The 24,389-nt window shown below is 34.3% G+C and overlaps 1 protein-coding gene across 3 annotated transcripts in view; it reads left to right on the top strand.

The window, feature by feature from the left end:
* Usp25 (ubiquitin specific peptidase 25) overlaps positions 1-24,389 on the top strand; it is a 143,638-nt gene that overhangs the window by 113,633 nt on the left and 5,616 nt on the right. For 2 of the 3 annotated variants that reach the window (XM_008852533.3, XM_029555783.1), the window contains 6 exons: positions 4,640-4,779; positions 10,049-10,162; positions 12,143-12,238; positions 19,876-20,054; positions 22,200-22,278; positions 23,425-23,504. In XM_008852533.3, the coding sequence (XP_008850755.1) occupies positions 4,640-4,779; positions 10,049-10,162; positions 12,143-12,238; positions 19,876-20,054; positions 22,200-22,278; positions 23,425-23,504 (688 nt within the window). The remainder of the gene's footprint in view (positions 1-4,639; positions 4,780-10,048; positions 10,163-12,142; positions 12,239-19,875; positions 20,055-22,199; positions 22,279-23,424; positions 23,505-24,389) is intronic. The other variant, XM_008852535.3, reaches the window with a different exon arrangement.

Raw genomic sequence — 24,389 nt, 5'->3', positions numbered from 1 at the left:
AGTTGATTACCTCTATTGTTTTTGGGCCGGTGGCTAGCTAGAATATCATAGTAGAACAGTACAACTCATCTCATGGTAACCAGGAAGCAGAAAGACAGAGCAAGCAGACGGGGCTCAGGTCACAGTATACCTTTTAAGGATATAACCCCAATGATCTACTTCTAAGTAGAGCCTACATCCTAAGTTTCTGTTACTGCCACAAAGCATAATCAGCTGGTGACCAAATCTTTAACACACGAACTCTAAGTGTATACTCAACAGTCAAACTATGACAAGAATCAAGAACTTCCAAGAATAGCAAGCCTTGCTCAAGCAATCACTACCTGTCTTCCAAGTTGGAACCTGAACAGAACATTATTTTTTCCCATTTATTAAATTCTTTCTGTTTATGTAGATCAATAATGTTGTAGTTTTTACATATTTATACAGTAAGCAAAGTTGTTCTGTACATTTTTGTGGCCAAAGCCAAACTTTCTCTTCCTATTGTCATAAACTGATATGGAAATTCCCCATTCATTCCTATGGTGAGGTGTTAGTTGCATGAGCCTTTCATTCCAGACAGCCCAGTACAGTAAAAATCATATTGAGAAAAGTTAAAAATAGTGTATATAAAATACCTCCTTTGTGAAAAAAAAATCAGATTGGTAATGTCCTGAAGTAGATAGTGCTGAAAATCTTAGTTCTATTTATCTTTGAGTGGTAGAAAGAGCTTTTAATTTCCTCATTTTGTTGACTTGTTTGTTCTAAAAACAGGCTTGTACTCTTTTGATTGAAAACATGAAGACAAACATGCCTCCTTTTTATGAGGATCTTGTGTATAACCAACTCCCACGCTTCTTTTCCAGCACGACTTACCTGAGTACCTTGTTTTCATCTAAACCTGTTCCTCAAATCTCTTAAATAAAACATTTCTATAATTATGGCATTGCTAATAAAGTCAGCATTTGTAACTTTCTATCCATTCTTTAAGATCCTCTGCAGATCTCAAAATCTTTGTGACTCCTTTCAACTTCACTACAATCTGTGTTCAGTACCATAATTTTTGTATCCCTTGTTAGACTATATATAATTTTTACTGTTTTACCAATGTAATTGATGTCAGAAATTTTACAAATCTTTAAAAAAATTTATTGCACTTTTGTAATTTCATACAACAATTCTTTATCAAATTTAAATCTACTCTGCCAGTATGCCTCCCCTTCCCCCACCGAACCTCATGTATTCTGCCATACCTGTTAAGTCCTACTCATACAGGCATTTGAACCCAAATGTCCTTCAGTGTAAATGTGTCCACTGGAGTCTAGTCAGCCCATCTAGTGATTGTGTGTAAATCATACTCTCCCACACCCAGCAGCAATGAGTCTTGAATAGTTCTCAGTCTAGTGCTGGCTCACCATCTATTTCTCTCCCCCACCTTTGGGTGCTTGTTTAATTGAGCTGACATGGGTCCGTTGCTCAATGCCACCATTACTATAAGTTCACATGTGTAAGGTTCCAGTGGCCTGTAAGCCTCTGCTTCCCTGTGTTCATGAACAGCCCTGGCTCCTACAATCTTTCATTGTTCCATAAAGTAGTTTTTCCATAGGAAATTTCTTTTGTCTGGATTCATTTCTCATTTTCAAAATTATCTTTTCTACAGAGCCTTTCGAAACACAAATTATTTAGCATTTCTTCTAGAAAGTCTTTAACAGGCCATCACCATCCTAAGTGGATGTGTTAGGCCAAGAGTTGATTTATAGATATTATAATAGTATATAATAAATATATACTTACCTGAATTTACTGAGAATTCCTTAAATTGAATGAAGTATGCAAATATTTACCAAAGATGGCACAGATTCAATAAACATAGTTGAAATGCAGAGTCAAGTTTTTATTCCAGTCAGAGAAAGTAGTTCCATGTAACATTTAGGCTAAATCATTTGATATTATGCATAATGAATTTTGGATTCACACCATGTAAGGGAAAAAACCTTGATCCTAGTGACTTATGGTTGATTTTACTCCATTCATCAAGTTAAGGTAATCTTGTTCTTAGATACTTATTTTGCATAAACTCTTGTTTTGATGGTTAGACCAATGTCTGACTGGATGATTTTCCTGGCATTCATTGTGTTAAGCTCATTATTCTATTAGCTCTTGTTCTTGTGCATGTGGTAGGATGAACAGTGACAAACACAGGAAAATCTTTGCTATGAAGATTCATAGAAAATTTCTCTCTGTTAAGCCCTAAGCATACACCTATAGGCTTATAAGCTTAAGCCACCTATAAGAAACCACCTAGAAACAGATACACTGCCTGGCTTGAAGTAGCCTAGGATTGTCTGTACCTTATTCTTCATGTAGAGGCACTGACCACATTGCCCTCAGCCCAAATCATGAAATATCTATACAGGAAGGCAGTTAATTTTTTAATTTCGCTCTCTTTGCTGCACACACTTTATTTTCACTTCTAGTTTCTGTTGCAGCACAAATTACCTCCTTTATCATAGTTACTCATGTAGGGAACTTGGAATTTTCTTCTTGTTCATGTTGAGTCTCCCAATCTTGTTTGCAAAGTGCATCTTGCATCTCATCATTTCTGCCTGCCTTTATTGCTGTCTGTTACCCTCAGTGTAACCTCTTTTTGTGTTGATCAAATAGGATCTGGTACCTCCAGTGACCTCCAATTCTACTCTCCTCTGTCATCTATTCTTCACAGCATAAACAGCACGTATTTATGTACTAGTGATAGACTCCAGGATTTGAGCATGCTATGAAAGGTTTTTTATAGCCCCCATTTTTTATTGTTGTTGTTCTGTGTTAAACGTTCCATTTTGCCATTGTATTTCATCTGCATTGCCCTCCTGTACATTTGCTCTTATATTGTATGTGATCCAATCCACACTTAGTACTTGGCTTTTTGTTTTTCCCTCTGGCAAAAAATCCACATACAACCTTCAGCTTTTAAAGGTCATCTTAGCTTATATACCACAAACAAAATTGCTTATAACACCCTCCTTTTATTCCTAGACTATATTATCATGATAGTGTTATAATTTAAATCGGTGAATTTTCAGTTAGTGACTTTCTTCATAGTTGATTTTAAGAGAAGAGGGGACTGATTGTTCTGCCACTCCTGGAGTCCCAGGGCCTGGCACACAGGGCTTTAATTAAAAATTGTTAGCAGAATGGATGCCCCTACATGTATGTTGAAGTCACAGTACTACTTCTTGAATGGCATTTTATTTTAGAGATACTCAATTTAGTAAAATGTTAAGGAGGATACCTATAGCTTTGTTTTTTTTTTTTTTTTTTTTCATGAGGTGGTTAGGTAAGGACTCATTCAGTAACAGTATAGAGAATTACTGCCCCTTGTCATCTTTTGTTTGTGTGTATTTGTTGACTGAATCACTAATTTCTTTGTTCCCTTAAGTTATGTTATGATTTTATGATAGACCTTGGAGAATTAGCAATGCAAAAGGGAAATAGCATGCCTGCTCCTGAGATCTTTATAATGTTGCAGGAGATACAGGCTGTAGACAAATAAAATCATAATTAAGTTATAATTGTGGTGTGTTTAAAAGGCAAGTTTTAAGTTACTATATTCTCATCTGGGAGTGATTTTATCTTTGAGGAAGAGATATTTGTCTCTACTGTAGATTCTTGACTGTCATCTTGGGAAGAGACAGCAGTGTTACATCAATAGGGGGATGCTAGGTTCAGAAAATAGCCCTTCATACCACAGAATTATCCAACACAAAAATCTAAATAATGGTGACACTGAAGAACTGTGCTCTAGAAATGGTGTTTAAGCAAATGAGCAAGTTACTGGAGAGTGGGAGAGCATACAGGTAGAGGGAAGAATATTCAAAGCTGAAGGTCAGAAGTGAAGCTTCTTCAGAGTATGAAAAGGAGGTAGTTTGTGAAGGTCAGAAGGCAGGCTTCTTCAGTGTATAAAGAGACGGTAGTTTGGAGGCCTTTTTGATCAGAGGACACAAGATGGCATTGGAACGCAAGGCAGAAGTTCAGCGATACAAAGTTTTGTGGGTCAGTGGCTATTCAGAGTATTATGAGATCTATGATCTGGAGCTCAGAAAATAGGTAGAAGTTAAAGGTATACTTTGAAAATCTTTTCATTAATGGTATTTAAAGTCCTGAATTTATATTCACACTAATGTGCCAATTTGTGATTATTTTTCTTCTGACAATACTCAGGGACAGTGAGTTTATTTATAAAAGAGAAGGTGAGGTTCATTCAGTGTTAGGATTTTGTCAAGTGGATGGGAAAATAACACTGTACTCACTGTGGAAAATCAGTCCAAGATCGTTGTAGAAACCAAATTCTCTTTTTGGTAAAAAATCCAAAATGAGACTTTGTTACTTTTCACAGCAGAAAAATTTACTCTTAAGTTCCTTACCATAAACTAAAATTAATTTATTCTTTAGTAATTGAGTACTCTTAGTTCTGCTTTTTTGTTGTTCTTTGGTTAGTTTTGCTGGTAAATTCTTGGGGTAGAGTGCAATATATTGAAGGATATCTTTAAATACAAGACAAAGATTGGTTGTTGTATGATTTCAGAGCAGAAATAACCTCTTCATCTTAGTACAGATACTTGTAATTTATATTAGATGTGCAATTGATTCTTTTCTCGTGAAGCACAAGCAGGAGAACCAGAATATCTAGAGCAGCCATCAAGAAGTGATTTCTCAAAGCACTTGAAAGAAGAAACTATTCAAGTAATTGCCAAGGCCTCACACGAGCATGAAGATAAAAGTCCTGAGACAATTTTGCAGTCGGTAAGAACTTTTCTTTTGGCTCTCGGGACATAGCTATGTTCACAGCGTTTCCCACAGTGTGATGTAGAACATCCTTTCTGGGAGTCTGGGGAGACATGTGGCTCTGCCATGATTGTGATCTGTGAAAGTGGGCAAGCCATTTGCAGCTGGGCTGCCATTTCCTTAGCTTAGGATTTTAAAAATGATTTTTCTCCTAGTTTCTATCTTCCTGTCAGAGAACTGCAAGACTACATAGATCAGACTAAATTGTCGGTTTGACTTGAACTTAAAAAGAGAAGTAAAAAGTTCAACATGGTTTCTTCTGTCCTTCTCATTCTGTGCATCTGTAATCTGACAATATTGGAATAGTTGGGAATTTAAAAGACATGAAATGTTTTCAACATTAAGTGAGAGTATAATTAAAGGATAACTGTGATGTGACAAAATAGTTTGTGTGTGGTTTGAGGGTACTGGGCAGAAATTGCCACTATTATCTTGCTATATTACAGTTTGCAGATTTGTCTTTTTATAACACTAAATTGAGTGCAGTGATATGATATTATGTTATCAGTGAATATTACTTGGGAAGATATTCCTTCCCTCCCCTCCCCTCCCCTCCCTCCCTCCCTTCCTTCCTCTTTATTTATGTATGTGTGTGAATGTGTTTCCTGCATGGATATGTGCACCTGTGACATGCAATACCTACCGAGACCAGAAGAGGGCATTGGATCCCCTGAAACTGGAGTAAAGGACACTTATTAGCTGCCATGTGGATGCTGGGAACCAAACCTGGTCTTCTGCAAGAGCAGCCAGTGCTCTTAACTAATGAGTCATCTCTCCAGCCCTTGGAAGATGCTATTTCAAAAATTGAGTATTGCAAAGTCATCAGGTTTCTGCAGCCTTTTTTTTTTTTTTTTCCCCTTCTGATTTTAGCAGTGAACATAAATGTCTCTCATGCAGGCTCCTTTTAGGACTAAATATTCTCCTAGGAACTAAAGATAATTTGGGTACATCATAATTTTATATGACATTTTCTGCCTTGTTAAGTGAATTCAATCTCATTAATAACAAGACTTCAATTATCCAAAATATTCAGTAAATAAGACATTATTAGGATGTTGTAATGTATTAATAACTAGAAATTCTTTTACTTTCATTTCCTGCTTTAAAAAATTGAAGATACAGCACTGCCTTCTTAACATTAAAAATGTTTTAATTAGATTTTGTTTTATGATTTCAAATTTTGCTAATGCCTTAGAGGCTGTAAATGAATTTAAGATGAACACCTAAACTCTAAAGCTTTTCTTGAAAATGTTTTGTCTAATGAGTCTGAAAACTCTCTGCTGTTGGGGGCCATGGGAAGATGAACATCTGGGGAACAAAGAAGTAGATACAGGAGAGAAGTATTATTGCCATATAAAAAGTACTAGCTCAGGGACTTTGCTAATTAGCACTTTTATTTGTTAAAGTCCAAGTTACTCTTAATAGATACCATTCTTTTATTTGACATCAGAAAACCAAAAGCATCAGTTAGCTTAGTGTAGAATTATGTTTCTGTGTTTAGTTCAGCTAATCATAAATACTTTAAATTCATATAAATCATCACTTGAATTTTCATAACTTAGTTTTCTTAGTGTGGATATTGTCTTATAAGTTAGCAATGTGCTGCCTCATACCTACTTGAAAAATGGTGGGAGAGACTATAACAGAAAAACAGTGAAAGTGATATTCCACATTACTTGTCTTGTCGACTAGTACTGTCAGTTAGCTTCTGTCTGTGTCACCTGCGCATGTTGACGAAGTTGTTAGCAGTGGCTGATGGCTCTTGATCTCAGGGTCATTGCTTAAAAGCCTAGAAACCACTTCATGTTGTGTTTTCACATTTAAACTCAGTGTACATAAGAAATAGAAGTTATGAAAGTCTTCAGATTTTAGATGAAATATCTCTGGGACTTTGAATATTGATTTTAGTTCTTACTTGCAATATAATCTAGTGTAACTTGTTTACTTCTCTAAATTTCAGGATTTTTTTTTTTTAATTTAGATGACCATGGGGCTAATGAAGAGGGATTTTTTTAATTGTTTTTGTTAATTTGTTTTGTTTAATAGCAGATGTCAGGGTACTAGTTACTTCTTTTCAGTTCTAGACATCACAGATGTACAGTATATTAAGTTCTAACCTTAAAGTAAAAGTAATTCCCTGAAAAACTTAGAACCTAGAAGCCATCAACAGTCTCCAAATGTTTAGACAGCTTACTTTTGGAAAAATTTAATTTTTAATGGAATTCTTTGATATTTAAAAATATGGAAAAATAGACCGCAAGAAAGAATAATGCATAGTTTCAGGTGATTTTCAGTGTGCTATCATTCCTACCTTTTTGCATTTTCTTCTTTGTTTTCACTTATTTTTAAGCGTAGTTTGGAGAATTTTATAGTTGAATTACTGCAACGTACTAAGTTTTGCCTTGCTTTCTCTTTTAAAAAAAGTGTTGTATTATTTTTATTTTATGAGTGTTTTGCCTGAATGTAGGTAAGTGCATCACATGGAGGCAATACCTGTGGAGGTCTGAAGAGCATGTCTGATCCTCTGGTACTGAAGTTAGGGACAGTTGTTATCTGCCATGTGGATGCTGGGAATCGAACCCAAGTCCTCTGGAAGAACAGCAAATATTCTTAAGTGCTGAGTCTCTCCAGCCCCTTCCTTTCTCCTTTTATTCACTTAACCTTACAAGATATTTTCTCTTGTTATAAACTGAGTAGAATTGCTGAATATTATTCCACTAATAATTTTTGCTCATTTCCCCATTCTACTGTGTATTTTTTCTGCTTTTATATTATTATAAGTAGGCTGCTATGATACATAAGTTTCTACACATTTTAAGCATTTCTTGTAATGTTTTCTCCATAGTTTTAATTCCTAGGTTAAAAGGGACGTCAATTAAAGTGCCCAAAAGCATTATAACTCTAGATCCTTTTTACTACACTTCTGTAAAACTATTTTTACAAATTCATGTAGTCAGTGAATTTCAGGCAATTTTAATTATTTTTTTGATAGCAACTGAGGAATTTCCTAACTTGTAGCCTTTCTTTAACCTTTGTTAATGTGTTTATGTAAGGGTTGAAATAATAGAAAATGAAAATAAGCATTTATTTTACCCCACTGAACCCATAATTTCATATGAAAAAATATCCTGCTTTTATGTATCTAAAATTTTATTAATGATACTGAATTATTTTGTACAGTTAGACCTTCTTCCCTTTCAGCAGTTGCCAATATAATTAGCTAGTATTATGCTTTTGAAGCTTCAGTCATAACTGGAAGTGCTTTTAAAATGTTTCTGCTAACATGATTTTCCCCTTCATTTAGTAGGTGTGTTGTTCTGTGTGGACCTCATGACTCTTTTCCTGGAATGTATATTTTTTGTTTTGAAAATGGTACAGTTTTTAATAGGTTTGCTACTAAATAATTCATCACTAAAACCCCAACTGTCTTTTTATCTTATGTTTCAGTGTTGTGAATCAAGACATGTCTCTCAAACACTACAAGTATTCAAAATTATTCATTACAAACACATCTCAACAGAATAAGTGTGATAGTAAGATTGGGTTAAAATTATTCCATTGTGAATAATTTGGGTGTTTTCTTTTGTTTTGTTGAGAGAGTATCTGTCTGTAGCCCCAGCTGACCTGGAACTTGCTATGTAGACCAGGCTGGCCTTGATCTCACAGAGATCCATGTGTTTCTGCCTCTTAAGTGCTGGCATTAGAGGCATATGCCACCACACCCAGCTTTCAATGTGAATAAAGTTGTGTAAGTGTAATGACATTTATAAAACTGTCATTTATAAAACAACTTACATACTAGATTCTTAAATATTTTCTCATGACCACAGCTGCAGTGCAGGGTGGGGCTTTTCTTTTGAGATGCTGAAAATTCAGATAAGTAGAGAGTCCTAAATGTATTACAAAATAACACTTTTATAATTTTTTTTTTGAGATAGGGCCTCCCTGTAGCCCCAGATGGCCTGGAACTCCTTATATAGTTATCTAGACCAGGCTGATCTTGGTCTCACAAAGATCCATGTGTTTCTGCCTCCCAAGTACTGGGATTAAAGGCTTGGACCACCATGCCTAGAAAAAAATAACACTTTGGAAAAAAAATATTTCTTTTAAAAGGGGCAGTACTAGTCTTGGCCATTGTTTCCTTGTTAAAGTTTGAATTTGTATTAATATGTCAATGCTGTTGTAATGAAATGCTTCTTCTAAGTATGTGGTTTTTAAATAAATAATTAACTGGGGGAAAAAGTTTGAATATGTAATTCTAGAGAGGTGGAAAATGTTATCAGTAAAATGTATATACTTCAAATAGAAATAAAACTCTTCATTTGCTCTTAATATTTCATGTCACCACTAGTGTTTATCTTTGCTTAGAACAAGTTCTGGTGCAAATTGAGTAGGCTGCTTTCAAGTTGTCTGCAGTACTTTTGACATTTACTGACTGGTAAATGGAGGATGTGCTAGTTATAAATCTGTTGGCTAAACAAGCTTATGTGAAAGCTGAACAGTATTTTGAAAAAATTAGTGCTTATGAGTACAAAGTTTTAGAGTTCATATTGACTTCCATTCAGGATGAATTAGTAAAATTTATAGGATTTGTTAACAGAGAAGATAGAAGGGGATGGATTTGATTTAGTTGCTTAAAAGGTATTATTAGTTTCCAATAGCTTTTTCTTATTTTCAATAACAGTTTATTTGACACTTAAAATGTGTGTATGCCAAGAGTTTATTGAACACTTAAATGTAAATATACTGTGCCAGAACCTTGTAGGCTGTGTAGGGTAATTAAACACATTCTGTATAGATATTAACTGGGTCTTTTACTAATTCTTTGATTACTACAAAGAATAGAAAGGGAAACCCTAAGGAGATCGCTGCAAACTGCTGAGTGTAGAGGGTTTCATCATCTATTTTTATTGAACTATCAAGAAAGGATTTCTTTAAAACAGAACTTTGTATGGGACAAGTAATAGAAAATACAGCTCCAGTATTCGTTATTTTTAAATATTTGAAGTGACAAAAATACTTGTGTTTGAGATGTAAAGGGAAAGACTGTATTTTTATATTCTAATTTGTTTAATAAATTTGCTTCCAATGTTAAGTTTCAAGTGGTTTCCTTTTATTCCTGGTAACTATAGGCACTTTGAAAAGATTAAGAGCCTCTACATGTAAAGCAGATGTTTCCATTGCTGTCTTTTCTAATGTTGATACCAATGATTTTTTTTTTCTACAGAAACCTGAAAATACCACAAGCCAACCACCTTCTAGCCAGCGAGTTGTAGAGGTGGCAATTCCTCACGTAGGGAAATTTATGATTGAGTCAAAGGAGGGAGGGTATGATGACGAGGTACCTTTACCAGTGCTCAACATTATCTGTGCTACCCTTTGCTGTTTCATACAAGTACCTTAGGCATGCCTGCACCGCACATTTAATGTCTGTTGCTGCATAACATACAGCCTTGTCTCCTGTGGTGTGCAACTGCCTTACCAATTACTAACAGAACTTGGAAAATAAATGAAAAATTAAGAAGAAAGCTTAGAGGATGTGTGAAAAGAATAATTATGTTTCTGGAATTGATAGAAATAATATCAGTTTACTCTTAGGTTGATAAGATTATAGTGACATTTGCTTCATTGTTTAGGAAAAATTTTGCACTTTATTTTTATATTCCTATCCCATTTTACTTGAATATGTTATACATTGTCCACTGTTGCCTACTGGAAAGCCTATGGCACAATTGCAGGATGGATACTTGATAGTTTTACTACTACAGTATCTGTCTGCCTGTGACAGCAAATGGAGTGACTGGGCATTACTGAATGCCTGTCAGGGTCTCTGCGCAGGCTCCTCATCTGAACTCTCCTGTCTCTCTTCTGATTATTCTCATCTGCTTAGTTGTTCTGATCTGGAGGAAAATTTGTTCCTCATGATAAAGTTCTTAATCCAGGTGAAGCTGATCTATTGGTCTGGTCCATCAGATTGCTTTCAATGCTTTTCTGTTTGTCCCTTGAAAATTTTAAAAAAGTTCTTTTCTGTGTTGGGGGACGGGCGTTAAACCCTTTTTGAGTAGTAACAGCGGAGACTGTTATTTCTGAAGCGAGGTGGGATAGAGACTTGGAGGCAGAGGGACCTTGTTGGATACTACAGTTAGTTTTTGTGTCTGGATGATCATTGCATGTACATTAAATATTCCTTTCCAAATATCTTCATTTTCTTCCCAAACTTACTTCATAGTTGTGATTACTATTATATAGTAAAGGCATTAATACCATTGTGCCTTGTAAGAAAGTATGACCATTAAAAAAATAAATAGATTTTGAAAGATAGGAACTGATCAGAGGGTTTGCATATGCAGACAGTGAATGATGTCAGGTACATTGGAGCCCTCCTTGTATAACCCAGAGGAAAAGCGTCAGTGGTTGTCTCTGTGAGTTAGAGGTAGGGGCTGCAATCTCTCCATTTCAGTAAGAAGCTTTGTAAACTTCATTCCACAGATACCTTAAAGTGGAAACAGCTAAGGCTAAGAAGCTATTTGGGGAACAAAAGTACTTAAGTATTTAGTACAACATTGTTACGTTTGCTTGTGAAAACTATCCAAACTGCTGTCTTTTAATAAAATTATTATTTTATTAGTTAAGCACTGGTTACTTGTATTCAGTGTGAGCCTTTTGGCATTTCCAAAAGAATTGTGATTAGTCAGTTAACACCACCTTTTGTGGAAGTGCTTCTGTTACTTATGCAGTTCTGTGTTTTGTTGTTTTAATTTATTAGAGTCCCAGCTTAACAGTGCATGTGCTGTGGAACTCTTAAAGAAAAGTTGTATGGATACAAGGCTGCTGCTTGTGATATACAGCTCATATAGTTGCATAGGGAGGTCCTACAACCAGGGGCAAAAGTGGGATTCAAATGGATTCTTTCTGAGCTCTATCAAGACTTGAGTAAAAGTGCTTTATTTATTTATTTATTTATTTATTATTATTATTTATTATTTATTTATTGTCTTTTCCCCCCCAAATAGTTCTCTCAGAGAGCTGTTCATTTTCTAATTTGTTTAGAAGGGGTGTCCTTCAACAATTCTCAGCTTGAAGGATGATGCCTTTTTGCACTTTGTACAAAGGCATCGTGTAAGTCAGCTGTGCCACTTCTAGGTGACTGGAAGATGCTTTTACTTGAACATCAGGAAACATTTGCTGTTTTATAAAAGCATTGCTTGGTTTGTGAATGGTAGAGAACAAAAGTTTTAACTTGCATGTAAATAAATTGTTTTGTCTTTAAGTTTTTGACTGTTAACCATTCAGAAACTCTTACTTTGAATTCCTATGGCAGATCATGATGACACCCAGTATGCAAGGTATTATCATGGCGATAGGTAAATCCAGGAGTGTGTATGACAGGTGTGGCCCTGAAGCAGGGTTCTTTAAGGTACTATTCACATTTTCATGTTTTCAAAAAATTCAATGTCGTATAATATTTTATTTCTTTTAATAAGATTTGCTATAATTTCTTCTTTTCTGTCTTAGTCATGACTGCCTGGTGTTCTGGGAGATGCTTAGGAACATGAAGCCAAGATTCTTTACTTTTAACATGGATAATCTGAGAAACTCTAAACATTTTCTTGATTGATTATAGTAATAGGCCTCTGGTCTGTAGACCCAAGTTTGAACCGTATTTTGAATTTGAAAAGATTAAGGTTACTGAAGAGCAATCCGAGAAGCTGCGGAGTTGCTTCTAGCAGTTGTTTATTTCCTCCTCAGTGTTCTGACTATGGATTAGTGTATTTTTCCTCTAATTTTATTTTTTGATGCTAGATGGATTTCATTAATTGCTTCTGAAATGATTTACTTGTTTAGTATCTTTTTGTTTCTTCTCACATTTTTTTCTCTATACTGATTTTTTTAAATATCCTACTCAAATCAAGAAACAAGAGCCCTTCACACTGGCGCCTTCTGCTGTCACTTCTACCTCTAGTACAAGAGCCTGCCAAGGCTTTGATCACATGGTTACTTTTCTTTTGCTTATTTGAAGGAAGAAAGCTAAATCTTTAGATTTAGCAAATTCATCAAGCTTTTTCTCTTCTTCTTAAGTACTTTAAAAAAAAACTTTTTTGGTGAAATCTAAGACATTCTAATAAATTTTAGTGTCAATTCTTTTCTAACATTAAAATTCTAAAACTTTCCTCAGCTTTTCTATTTTTGTCTTCATCTTCATTGTTCTTCAGAAAGTCACCCCTCCTATCAGAGCTTTCTTCAGCCTGCCATACAGAACAGAAGCAATGTAACTTATTTGCCTTATCAATAGCTACTTTTAAATTTGTTGGAATCAGAGTGATCAATTTGCTGATAGACCCCCCCCACCCCATTGAGTTTTTGTTATTTTGGTTTTGTTCTTTGCTTTTATTTGTTTGTTGTTTTTTTTTTTTGAGGGGGGAGGCATCTTGATCTCACAGAGATTCACCTGCCTCTGCATCCCAAAGGCTTGGATTAAAGGAGAACACCACCACCACCATGCCTGGTGTATGTTTTGCTTTTACATGCCCAGCTTGCAGTGCTACATTGCAACCTTCCTGGCAGACTAATTCCATGACAAGTTGATTAGCGTATAAGATCTCATAGGTGGTCCTTTCTTACCTTCCTTCCTCCTGAAAATATGTAATCATTTAATTTTTTTACTTGGAGTAAAATGAAATATTGAAAATAGGGGAAATAAGATGTTTGGACCACTAGAGAAAGACCGATTCTTTTTACTGGAAAGAGATTACATATCATGACCTCCTGGGACAGATCTTCATAGAAAACAACATATTTTGCCTGAATAAAGTAGTCGATGAAAATTATAAAAAAAAAAAAAAAAAGATTGAAAATCTCATATTTTAAAATGAGATGAGGACAGATGAAATGGGGAGGGAGTGCAGATTGATCCTACACTTGTGGGATTCTCTGTGTGCTCTTTAGGGTTGACCCAAGCTATAACCATTAGCACTTTTCTCTTTTTATTTCCTTCATTCCAACACACACACACTTTAAAGTTTTTGCTTAGTTTTTTGTGTGCGCTACTAGTTTTTCTCTCTACCATTTGCCCGAATTCCCTTTTTATCCATTTTGCCACTTTTACCTTCTTAGAGAAGTCTTTCCTAGAGCTTAAGACATCCCTGAAGCTGTACTGATTTTTCTTTACTCCTCAGAGACATAGCTAGTAACATGAAGTCTACTATTATTGTCACCCTGAAAATTCACTTTATGTATTTTCTACACTTCATATATCTCTCCTTTTTTTTGAGTTTCAGATTATGTTATGAGGAAGGAAGCAGGTTATAAAGAGACAAAGAAGCAAGTTTGTGAGATGAGAATTTTTAGGCCACCTGTTATATATATTGCACCTCTCAGTGTATAATCCCATGTAACTAACACACTTACCAGGCTTTCGTGAAATTAGTTAAGAATTTTCAAGAAGCTCTGTAAAAATTTGGTAATTCGACAGCTCACTGGTGGCTAGTAACATGTGAGACTTTTGCCCTTTATCATTTTCTAGAAATCTTTATTCTGGTATCTCTAATTATTTTATGCTCTTTCCTTAATAACCTGGTGCTCTCCACCTGCTAGCTCTCTATTAAAAAACCATTGGTCAGAATAGCTAGAGCACATGAAGGAGAGTTTGGAAGATGAAGCCTAGGATCAGCATTTGATAGCTGCTTCTGGCTCTCTATTTCCCTTAAATTATCTGGAACATATATTTTAGTCTCTTTATTGCTTAATAGATAATATGTGGGGAGAAAAGGTGTTTATTGTGTGTCTTGCACATTATCAGAGAAAGCTTTTTTCAGGTTCATTTTACAGAACTCTTTGACTATGAGAGAAAGCTTTTGAACTTCTCTCCAACTATCCAACTATGGATTTCTTTATGCATTACGGTCAAACCAGTTTTTATTTTGTTATTAGTATGTGTGTGTGCATGTGTGCAAGCACCATGACACATGTGGACATCAGAGTACAATTTTTTAGAGCCACTTCGCTACTCCCACCTTTATGTAGGTTCTATGGATGGAAGATCAGGTCACCAGGCATGCATGACTAGCACTTTTACCTGCAGAGTCCTTTTGCACTTCATCCAGACCAGTTTTTAAATGATATGTATGTTTTGCAGTGATAAAATGACCTATGAATGTGTCACCTTATTAAAAAAACAGAGTTGCAGAATGGAAATTCAGTTTGAGTAAGTGGCCTGCTAAGGTTTCACCTTTGATTTGAAAAGAGTTCCCCAGAAGCCCTCTCATGTGTGGGTTTGTGTGCAGTATGAAAGAGTTAATATTAAGGCAGGCAGACAGGGATAGGGATGCTAGGATATGCTACATGCTTCCTTCTCAAATTAATCTTATTTGCTAGCATTGGTTCTCATTTTAAGTAGAAATCCCTAAATGATACTGGCTTAAAGAGAGATTTCCTGAAAAGGCAGTATGATAAAACTGCTGCAGGAGCAAAACGGAAAGCCAGGAAGATAAAACCAACATTTGGAGATTACTGGTTGCATATATATTTCCATATGTATATTGGTGAAGGCAAAAGTGTCATATTGTAATTTAACTCTGGGATTAGTGTAGCTTTCTTAATTTTCTTTGAAAGACATCAAAGTTGATTATTTGAAAATTTTTATCTAACTATTACAATCTCTATGGTTTCTTGAGGTAATTGTATTTTTGTATTATGAAACATTTTTCTTGGTTATGTATTTGATTACTTCACAGTAATTATCCCAAATTCATGTTAATCACTCCTTTTTACTTCTTAAATAACTGTTATTACTTGCTGTACATTTTTTATTCAGATGTAAAAATGCATTTATTAAAATTTTAAAGATGCTGAAAAATACAATGTTCCTAAGTAACAATGCAGTGAATTACCACAGAAGACACATTTGCTCATAAGCACCAATCAGGCCAAGGGGCAGAAGTCCAGAAATGCTGCCGGTTGACCTCTGTGTGCTTTCCTGTACTCCTCTCCTAATGCAGCCATGCTCTTCTGTTGTTAGTTTTCCTGTTGTGTTGTATGTTCTTGAAATATTTGCTCTCGGTCCTTTGTGGTGTGTCTGTACGTATTCTACTACGTTTAGAAATTCTTTGTCATTGATGTGCTTGTACTTTGGCTGATATTTTGGTATTTCAATGACTATATGTAATTTTTGTTTCCATTCTACTCTTGATTGGCATAACAATGTGCAAGGCATGGTCATAAATCCAGTACATATAGTTGGTATAATTATGGATCTAATTCTTCCTTACCCTTTTTTTTCAGTGAGGTAGTAAACATCCAATTAAATTGCAATTGATTTGATGAAGTTGAAATTAAATAATGAATTATGACATAAAATGAGAAAACAGTTGGTATCTAGAAGACTTCTTGGAGAAAGGACCTTTAGGCGAATATGACAAGCATCAAAATATAGAATATAAATGGCCCCCTCACTTCTTGTCTTATACTTCACAGCAACTATTCTGCCAGTTGTTTTTTGTCTGACCTCTTGAGTAGATAGATATAACTCACTTAACCTTACTTGAATATTCAGAACATATCTATTCATAACTTTATTCATTTATAACTTAAATGGAACTATACTTTCTATTTTTTCTATTTGCTTTTTGGACTTTTTTTTTTTCATAGTATGGTGGTTGGTTCTTCATATCAGACTTCATATATCTGTCACATTATTTTTTCTTTGTTTCCTATTGAGATTTCCAGAATGTATTGAAACATTGTCATAGAGCACGACACACCTGGAAAATGATAATGTATGGCCAGCAGTGTTGCACTTAGGAATTTTGACACCTAAGTAGGCGGATGGGACCAGATCTCAGCACGTCTAGAACTCACACCTGTTCTAAGTTAGGAAGCTGTCTTACCAGCAAGGGATGTGTACTTTAGTGCTTAGATTTAATTCCAGTGTTCTCACTTAATTCTGCAACCTTAGGAAGTTTGTTTTATCAGAGTCAGTGTTTTCATTGAGACATTATCTTGATAATTAAATGACATAATCCATATAGAACTCGTTAAGACAGTATCTATCATATAAAGTTTGATTAAAAAATACTATTATTAAGTCTCTGACTACCAGTTTTGTTGCTGGCATTTGGTACCCTTCCAGTTTTGAGCATTCTTCTGTTATTGAATATGTGCAAGAATAAAGCAGAATAGAAGTGACTGAATACTGCAACTTTGAAGTGTTGTTAAACAACAGTTATGTTGTCAAGTTCCTTCACATATACTGGTTTTTAGTCTTACTAATGGTTATCTGGCAATAAATAAGTAATAAATATGGGAGTTTTCATAGATCTAATAAGGCTATATGATTATCTCTAAAATTTACAAGTTATTAATTCTATTGCCTTCATAGTTTCGACCTTTGTTGAGATTATAGGATTTTAACCTTGTTCAAATAGAAAAATGTCCAAAATGTGCAAACAGATTGTCTGATGTATTGATTATTTCATATTGGCATAAAGTGCCATCTTTATCATGTGACTAATTCTCTTCAAGTGTTTCTGTTCCTATCTTTGTATTCCATTGGCATATTTTTGTTTTTAAGCAGTGCACATATTTTCTCACAAAATATGATCTATTTTGAGATTTTAGAAGAAAAAACACTAATTCTTTTTCTTTCATTAAATAAAGAGTTGATGAATCTTTCTCTTCAGGAGATTTTTACAATCAGTTGCTACCCCTCCCTGAATAACACTTGCATTGTATTTAGGCATTAATTGAGGGTGAAGTGGGATGTTGGTTTTTAGTTGTTAAGTTATTCTCTAAAAGGAGCCCGATATTCCTTACTACTTCTATCGTCCTCTGCTACGTCTTTTTGTAAGATTTTATCATTTTGCTTCATAATTATCTTACTTTTGAAATTATTCTTAAATGTACAAAATTTTGTATCATATAGTACTTGCAAGTTATGATAAAGATAGATAATGAGAAACATAATTTTATATATTTTTGTCTAGTTATCTTATTAAAACCTGTGATTTTTCTAATAATTTTCAATGTATTCTCATGGTTATATCATTAAATTGTTTCCCAGTGAATATCACATCATTTTCATTATAGCCATTTCTTACATCATGTCTAGTTTTACCATGTAGTCCATATTCTCAATGGTAAAATAGTGGTGATCGACTTACTTGTCTAGGAGCATCTTGTCAAACTCGAAGTCAAGGATTTTCTTATTGATTGGCACTGGAATATAGACACTGGGCAGCACTATCCTCCTTAAGTAGATTCTGTTGGTTTGTATTAATGTCTGGTGGAAATTTTTAAAAATTAACATGTTTTATTACCTAATGACGAGAATCACACTTCATATTATAAATGTGATCTTGTCATGTAGTACCCACAATATTTATCTTAAAATATTTTTCACTGTAGACAGCCAAAAATTATTGAAAAAACAAAATTAGGGATATGATAATGAAGAGGTAGTTTGAGACAGGTTGACATATATCAGTATATATCAGCTTTACTCATAATGATGGCTGTGTAATAGCATAGGATGTCTGTCCCTTCCTTCACCACTGGTTTAGAGAACTATAGAGAAGATCATTGACTAGTAGCCACTTCAGAAAATTAGGAGACTCTAACATTGAGCAAAACCAGGAGCAAACATATAAAAATGAGGGTATAATATTATAGCATTTTTCTAAAATTTAGTCTATACTGAATATTAAAAGTATACATACCTCTGTTCCTCCTAAATTGGGAAAATAGGATTGAGAAGGGGTCTAGGCAAAGCTTGTGTGTGCTCTAGACACAGTAGACCTTGACAATAACATATGTCAGAATGCATTTGGATTTTTATGATTATTTTAAAGCACAGCAATAAGACGACATATATATCTGTGTGGGAAAGGTCAGTTTTTGTCCTTGAGTATTTTGGAATAACTTTTATTAGCCATAAAAAATGTTTTATGCTATTTGTAATGCTTTCTTGTACAAAAAGGACTCATTAGCCTTCTCTTTAATGAATTATGATACAGGATAGCTAGAACATTTCTTTTTTTTTTTTTTAAGATCTCCCTTCCATAAAATACAGTCACATAGATAACAGAATTACATAAGGAAGGCATGCTTAGAAGCAAGCAAAGGGAACAAAGAAACCTTTTTAATGAATGAATTTTTTATAATTTATTTTGCATGTAGCCAAAAATGTTTTATAATTAGCAGAGCTAGAATTCAGGTAAAAAAAAATAAATGAGTATATCAAATGTTATTTTTAGTCACATGGTCTTTATGTGATTAATATAAAGTAGTATTTGGTATATATCTACACACATTTATACATATAAATGTGTCTACATATATATCTTCCTGATTTTGCCTCATATACTGAAATATGTATTAACAGTTATTTTACATCACTAATTCTAAATTTTGAGGTATTTATGTTTTAAAGAAGCAACAAGGTAATACTGTTGTGACTGTGTATATTCATTATTACTATAACAGTAAAATTCAAATACTGGTGGAGCAATCAAGAATTCATTTTGTAGTAACTAGACTCTGAAGGTCTGCTATTTCACCCCTATTGTACTGCTAGCAAAAGTAATTGTAGCAGTGTCACTATGCATTCAAGAGCCAGCCATTTTTGTTCAGGCTTGGATATTCTAGGGAATCATTTAGCTCTTCTAGAATTTGGGGATTTAATCCAGTACTAGAAAGGTAAAACAGTGGAGAACAACTCAGCACATCTATCTTATGACACTAGAAGTGGCTTTGACTAAGCTTCGGTACATTTTTTGAAATGAATCACATCATAAGGCAAACACACTATTTTATCAGTTCTGTGTATGGAAACCAAAAGAACATTTGTACAGTGCTGGGATAAGTAAACAGTTGACCTGTGTAAACAGTTATTCAGAAAATTCTTTTGAAGTATGGAACATGGGGGATTCTTCTTACATGTGCCACTATGTTTACAGCATTTTAAAAGATGAAATAAATATTTAAATAATTAAAACTATAATATTGAACCTTAATTTAATTACAACTGATCAAAATTGTCATTCTTATTTCATTTTCTAGGCAATTAAGTTGGAGTATTCAAGATTGGTTAAGTTGGCCCAAGAGGATACCCCACCCGAAACAGATTATCGTTTACACCATGTTGTGGTCTATTTTATTCAGAACCAGGCACCAAAGAAAATCATCGAGAAAACGTTGTTAGAACAATTTGGAGACAGAAATTTGAGTTTTGATGAAAGGTATATGGAAATCCAAAATATTTAGTTCACGTGCTCATACTCTCCTGGGTTTCTGTTTATTTCAATTTGAGATTGCAAGTGTAATTTTTATGCATTCACAAAAATATATTTTAATAAATGTTGTGCAAATTTTACCTTTAGTTAACATATTTGCTTTGTAGTTTCTTTTTTAAAGTTTGAACTGAAAATAGTTTGAAATTTTTAATATGTTTTAAATATGAGTCAAGAAATCACTCATCTATGGATGAAATATGTGAATTTTCAAGTTGTGTGATGTGGGGATGTTAGGTCAGATCATTTTGTTGCCAGGCTATTGTGTGATTTATTGATTATTTATCAGCATCGTAGGCCTCTACAGTAAGAAACCAGTAGTACCTCAGACTGGAACAACCTTAGCATCTTCAGATATTCCCAGTAGCCCCTTGGCAACAGGTTAATTCGCCATTCTGCAAGAATCAGTGGAGAACAGTTTCTAGTCATGTACATGAAAAATAATAATTAAGCATTCTTTGATACAAAGGAAAGAATTAAAATAGTTATAATTTTGTTCACCTACAACTATTTTCTTTTAGAAAATTCCTATGAAACTTTTAATATTAAAAGTATTTTTTCCTAGTTAGAAATTTACATTTATAATTTATATGAATTCTACTAATAAAAATTTAGACCTGAAGTATAAAAATTCAAGATGTTAAGAGATATTTTAGGATACAGAAACACTTAAGTTGTTTTAGAGATTGTCTTAATTACATTTTAATTCTGAGGGAAATGATCATCCTTTTATGAATTCAATACTGAATTTAAAAACATGTGGCAGAGGAAAATATGAGGGGACAAAAAGCGTCTAGAGTTTAGTTGCTGATTCTCCTTGGTCCACCTAGTTTATGAAAGCTAGTGTTTTTTCATGCTAAACAATGAATGCTCAACAGTGTTGGTTATTGTAATACCTGTTAGTTTTAATGGTAGTATGGATGTCACTTATTTTGTTACATATATAACTATTAAGATCTCAAAAATGTACATACACACACTCTGTGGTATGTTCATTTGAGAGCAAGTGCCTATGGAGGCCAGAGGTAATGAATCATTCTGGAGCTGGAGTTATAGGCATTTATGAGCCCCCTGATGTGGGTGCTGGGAACTGAACTCAAGGTCCTCTGTAAGAGCATTATACATCAACTGAGCCATCGCAAGTAGTCGGTTTTGAGAACCTGATTTTATTTGTACTTGGAAAACAGTTGTTTATAATGATCTCAATTTGTGATGTAGAAATTTACTTTTCAAACTTTTAAAATTGTGTGCATGGCAGCGTGACTAGTACTTGCATGGCATGGTGCATGTGTGCAGGTCAGAGGACAACTTTCAGAATTATTTCTCTCCTGCCACCTTGGGGAGTATGGGATCAAAGGAACTCGGGTTGTCAGGCCTGTCAGGCCACTGAGCCATTCTATTGGCCATCATGAAGATTTTTAAAGCAAAGATTATGATAAATCGAAAATTTTTCTGCCTGAAATGATAGACATATTTTGGATACTTTATTATTAAGCTATTTAAGAATGCTGTCAATCAGTGGAAACAAAGATAATAATCTCTTGAACTTGCTTAGTAGATAAACTTTATAAAATTCAGTTTGTTTTTCCCAGTGTAAAGTGTACTAATGGACAATACCTTAAGGCTACATATAAATCTTACCCAGTAAATTGGAATTAGAAGTAATTGATTTGGGGGGCTGGAGAGATGGCTCAGCAGTAAACAATGCTGACTGCTCTTGCAGAGGACGTGGGTTCGATTCCCAATACCCACTACATGGCAGCTAAGAACTCCAATTCTAGGGGACTCCAACGCCCTCTTCTGAACTTTGCGCATTGTATGGCACAGGTGTACTCACATAAGTGTAGGCAATACACTGGTACACATAAAATAAAAATAATAAATATTTTAAAAATAAAAAGTATTGATTCTTTGTAACTGACACTGGTTCAAAAATGATCTATTTTATTTAAGATATTTGAGAGTTATTTCCTTACCTTATTGTTAGTGGTAATGAATTTAATGTTTATGTGTTTGGTAGTTTAGTTTTATGTAACATTTTTCAGTTCTTATGAATATTGCTTTTGATTTAGAAATTGTTTCTTATCCTTAAAGGTGTCACAACATAATGAAAGTTGCTCAAGCCAAACTGGAAATGCTAAGACCTGAAGAAGTAAACCTGCAGGAGTATGAGGTGAGCACTCTTTGGAAAGATTGGCCTCTGGGTTCAAACATTCTGTAGTTCACTGGTGCTAATTTCAGCTTAGCCAAGACTTGAGTTTATTATGGATGATAAATAAAATTAAGACTTTAGGTCAATTTCCAAGTTATTAATTCTTTGATAAATGACTTTAGAATGACTTTGATCTAATTGCCTATATGCCACAATGTTTAAAAGGAAGATTTTGGGGGTTTTATGTTCATGTCTAGTCCTCTTAAAATATATTACTTCTCCTCAACTACTTTCTCAGTCTTTCCAGTTTAAAACTATAGCATACTGCATTAATTTTGAAAGTGCATGGATTGGTAGGCATCTACTGAGGATTCTTTTAAAAACTTTTCATGAGAAATGCACAAAAACTCAAATATATAAAATAAAAAAAACTTTTCACATGTTATCTGACTTAATTCAGATAATAGCATTGTGAGGTAGGTGGTAATACTATTACTGTTTGACACTTGAACAAAGGAGGTGCTCACAGAGGTGCGGCACCCTGGCTGAAGTGCGTGTAGCCAGGACTTACATCTGGCCAGCAGAGCCAGGTGCTTATTATAATAACCAACACTGTTGAGCATTCATTGTTTACCATTTTTTGCTTTTGTTTTTGTTTTCTTGTTACTTGATTCTTCAGACAGGGTCTTCCCGTAGCCCCAGCTGGTCTGGAACTTGCTATGTAGACCAGGCTAACCTCAGTCTTACAGAGATCCTCCTGCGTCTGCTTCCCAAGTGCTGGGAGTAAGGAACATACTAATTTCAGTCTGCTTGCTGTATTTTTTTTCTTTGTGCTCATTTCATATATTTTGGAGAGAAATTAGAGATTCATTTATGTTATTATATGTTATCTGTATTTGTCATTATGAGAGTGCTGTCTAATAGAGTATACACACAACCATTTGTAACATGGCTTACAGGAGATACTTCTAATCCCAAATATTTTGGATATAAATAACACTCCAGTCTGTACTGTGGTAATAATTTAGTTGTAAATTTTATACTGAAAAAATTTTAATGGGATGATAAACAACCAAATTATTAATTTTACAGTTATTTGAACAGTGCATTGTTTTATAAATAATTTACTATAGCTTTACTTTTCATTTTTAATACTTTTACTTACAGGAGTGGCATCATGATTATAAGAAATTCAGAGAAACAACTATGTATCTCATAATCGGATTAGAAAAGTTTCAGAGAGAACGGTAAGGCAATTTAGACAAATGTGAAAAAAGGCTTAATATTGTCCTTAATTCTCTTCAGTTGTTTTCATCAAATAGAAGGTACTTACAAAGTGCACCTTTTAAAAAAAAAAAAAAAGTTTATGTGTATGAGTGTTTTGCTTACATGTATTTGGTGCATGCCTGGTGCCCTCGGGGGTCAGAAGGTGTCAGATCCCTTAGAACTGGAGTCACAGATAGTTGTGAACTGCCTTGTGGGTGCCAGGAACCAAATTCAGGTCCTCTGCAAGAGGAGTATGTGCTCTTGGTTACTGAGCCATTTCTCATGCCCCACAGTGTCCATTTTTAATGAACATTTTATTTTAGAACAATTTTAGAATATGGAAAAGTGGATATTTGGTACAGCAAGATCCCATATCCTTCACATAAAATAAAATTTCTATTAGAGTCATAAGAGTTGGCATTTGTGTCTGCCCTTGTTAGTTGAAAGTTTAATATAAAATGTGATTAGGTTTAAGTACAGAAATTTCAGGAACAGAAGAGCTGGTTAGCCTAGCACATAGGATTTGTGACATTTCCCAACATCTACCTGCAATCACCAGTTGTTTTTATATTCTCTCCAAATCTCATCTAACTTAAAGCACAGATAGTTCTTTCAGTGTCTCTTTGTTTAACACCCCCCACCTCCTCACTTTTCATACCATAAAGAGTGTATCTGGGATGAAAATATATTTCGGTGGAAACTTGCCTAGCATGCACAAGGCCTTACATTTGATCACCAGTAGACTGCATACCTCAGAAAAAAACAAAATAGCCACCAAGTTTATTTTTAAGTAATGTGACTACAAACTAACTTTAAATAAAATTTTTATTTAAATTGAAGATATTTTTTAAAGGAATTTCAAATTG

Source organism: Nannospalax galili, unplaced genomic scaffold (assembly GCF_000622305.1).
Source record: "Nannospalax galili isolate Female #2095 unplaced genomic scaffold, S.galili_v1.0 scaffold266, whole genome shotgun sequence".
Taxonomy (NCBI): Eukaryota; Metazoa; Chordata; class Mammalia; order Rodentia; family Spalacidae; genus Nannospalax; species Nannospalax galili.
This window is presented reverse-complemented; position numbering and strand designations above follow the sequence as displayed.